This window comes from Orbicella franksi, chromosome 10 (genome assembly GCF_964199315.1).
Source record: "Orbicella franksi chromosome 10, jaOrbFran1.1, whole genome shotgun sequence".
Lineage (NCBI taxonomy): Eukaryota > Metazoa > Cnidaria > Anthozoa > Scleractinia > Merulinidae > Orbicella > Orbicella franksi.
Window position 1 is genome coordinate 23,517,479 of NC_138154.1, and position 1,002 is coordinate 23,518,480.

The 1,002-nt window shown below is 41.9% G+C and overlaps 1 protein-coding gene across 2 annotated transcripts in view; it reads right to left on the bottom strand.

Annotated features, from left to right (window-relative positions):
• Positions 1–350, bottom strand: part of LOC145499583 (uncharacterized) — an 8,925-nt gene extending 8,575 nt beyond the window's left edge. For both annotated transcript variants that reach the window (XM_081479121.1, XM_081479120.1), the window contains exon 1: positions 1–350. This exon is cut by the window's left edge and continues 340 nt beyond it. In XM_081479121.1, the coding sequence (XP_081335247.1) occupies positions 1–291 (291 nt within the window). In that variant the 5' untranslated portion in view covers positions 292–350.
• Between the last annotated feature and the right edge of the window lie 652 nt (positions 351–1,002).

Here is a 1,002-nt window from a genome sequence, read left to right on the forward strand (position 1 = left end):
GAATATGGATTGCTCCGTGCAACGAGGGTCAAAGGTACAATTTATAAGATGCTTGTCACCGTGATCGTGGAATTTAGAACAAAATCGTTTCGGACGCACAGTGGCTTGAGTTAACGTCCCGCCATGTTCGATAACTTTCCGAGAAGTTACCAAAAGAGGCCGATCGGGTGACTCCTCTGTTATCACCGCGCAAGCTGTTCCTTTTCTAACTGGAAGAGAGTTCGTGACTTTAGAAATATCAATCGAAAAAATCGCCTTCCTTACATGTACTTCCTCGTCGGAAGCCGCCATGATTCCTCTAATTCTCGAATCGATTACCTCGCACCCAGTCGCTTATCGGCCGCGTTGCTTTGCAAGCCCGCTGATACATACATATTATTATTATTTGCCGATATACATATTATTATTATTATTTTCAAGACCTCGGTCACAGTTTTTCGCTGTACGGACCGACCCTAAGCCGGCAAATAACATGTTTATTATTTTTTTTTTTTTTCCTGCGGTAAATTGGTTTTACAGATTACAAATGGGTTTGTTTACGCAACTTTGTCATTGAATCGGCTTGCACGCCGTCTAGTCGGCCTCGACAAAATCTGGATCGGACCGGATCACGGACCGGATCACGGACCGGATCACGGACCAGATCACGGATCGGATCACGGACCGGATCACGGCCCGGATCAAGGAAAAAAAATTCAAAATTCAAAATTCAAGATTCAAAATGCAAAATTTTGTTGAGCAAATTACACTAGAGTGACTACTTTGAGCAGAACGTTTTATTTAATTCAGGTGTGATATTCCTTTATTCTTTTATAATATCAAGCCAACTGGGAGCTGGTCACAGATCAATTTTTTTCAGGCTGTTGGGTTTTCATTGCGATGATCAATCATGCCTTCATATCTTTCCCCGCAGTTCAGATAAATGATATTTCGTATAATCACTTGCATCAAAGGCAAACTGTCATAAAGAGAGTCAGCATGGTAATAACAGGACGAACGTAT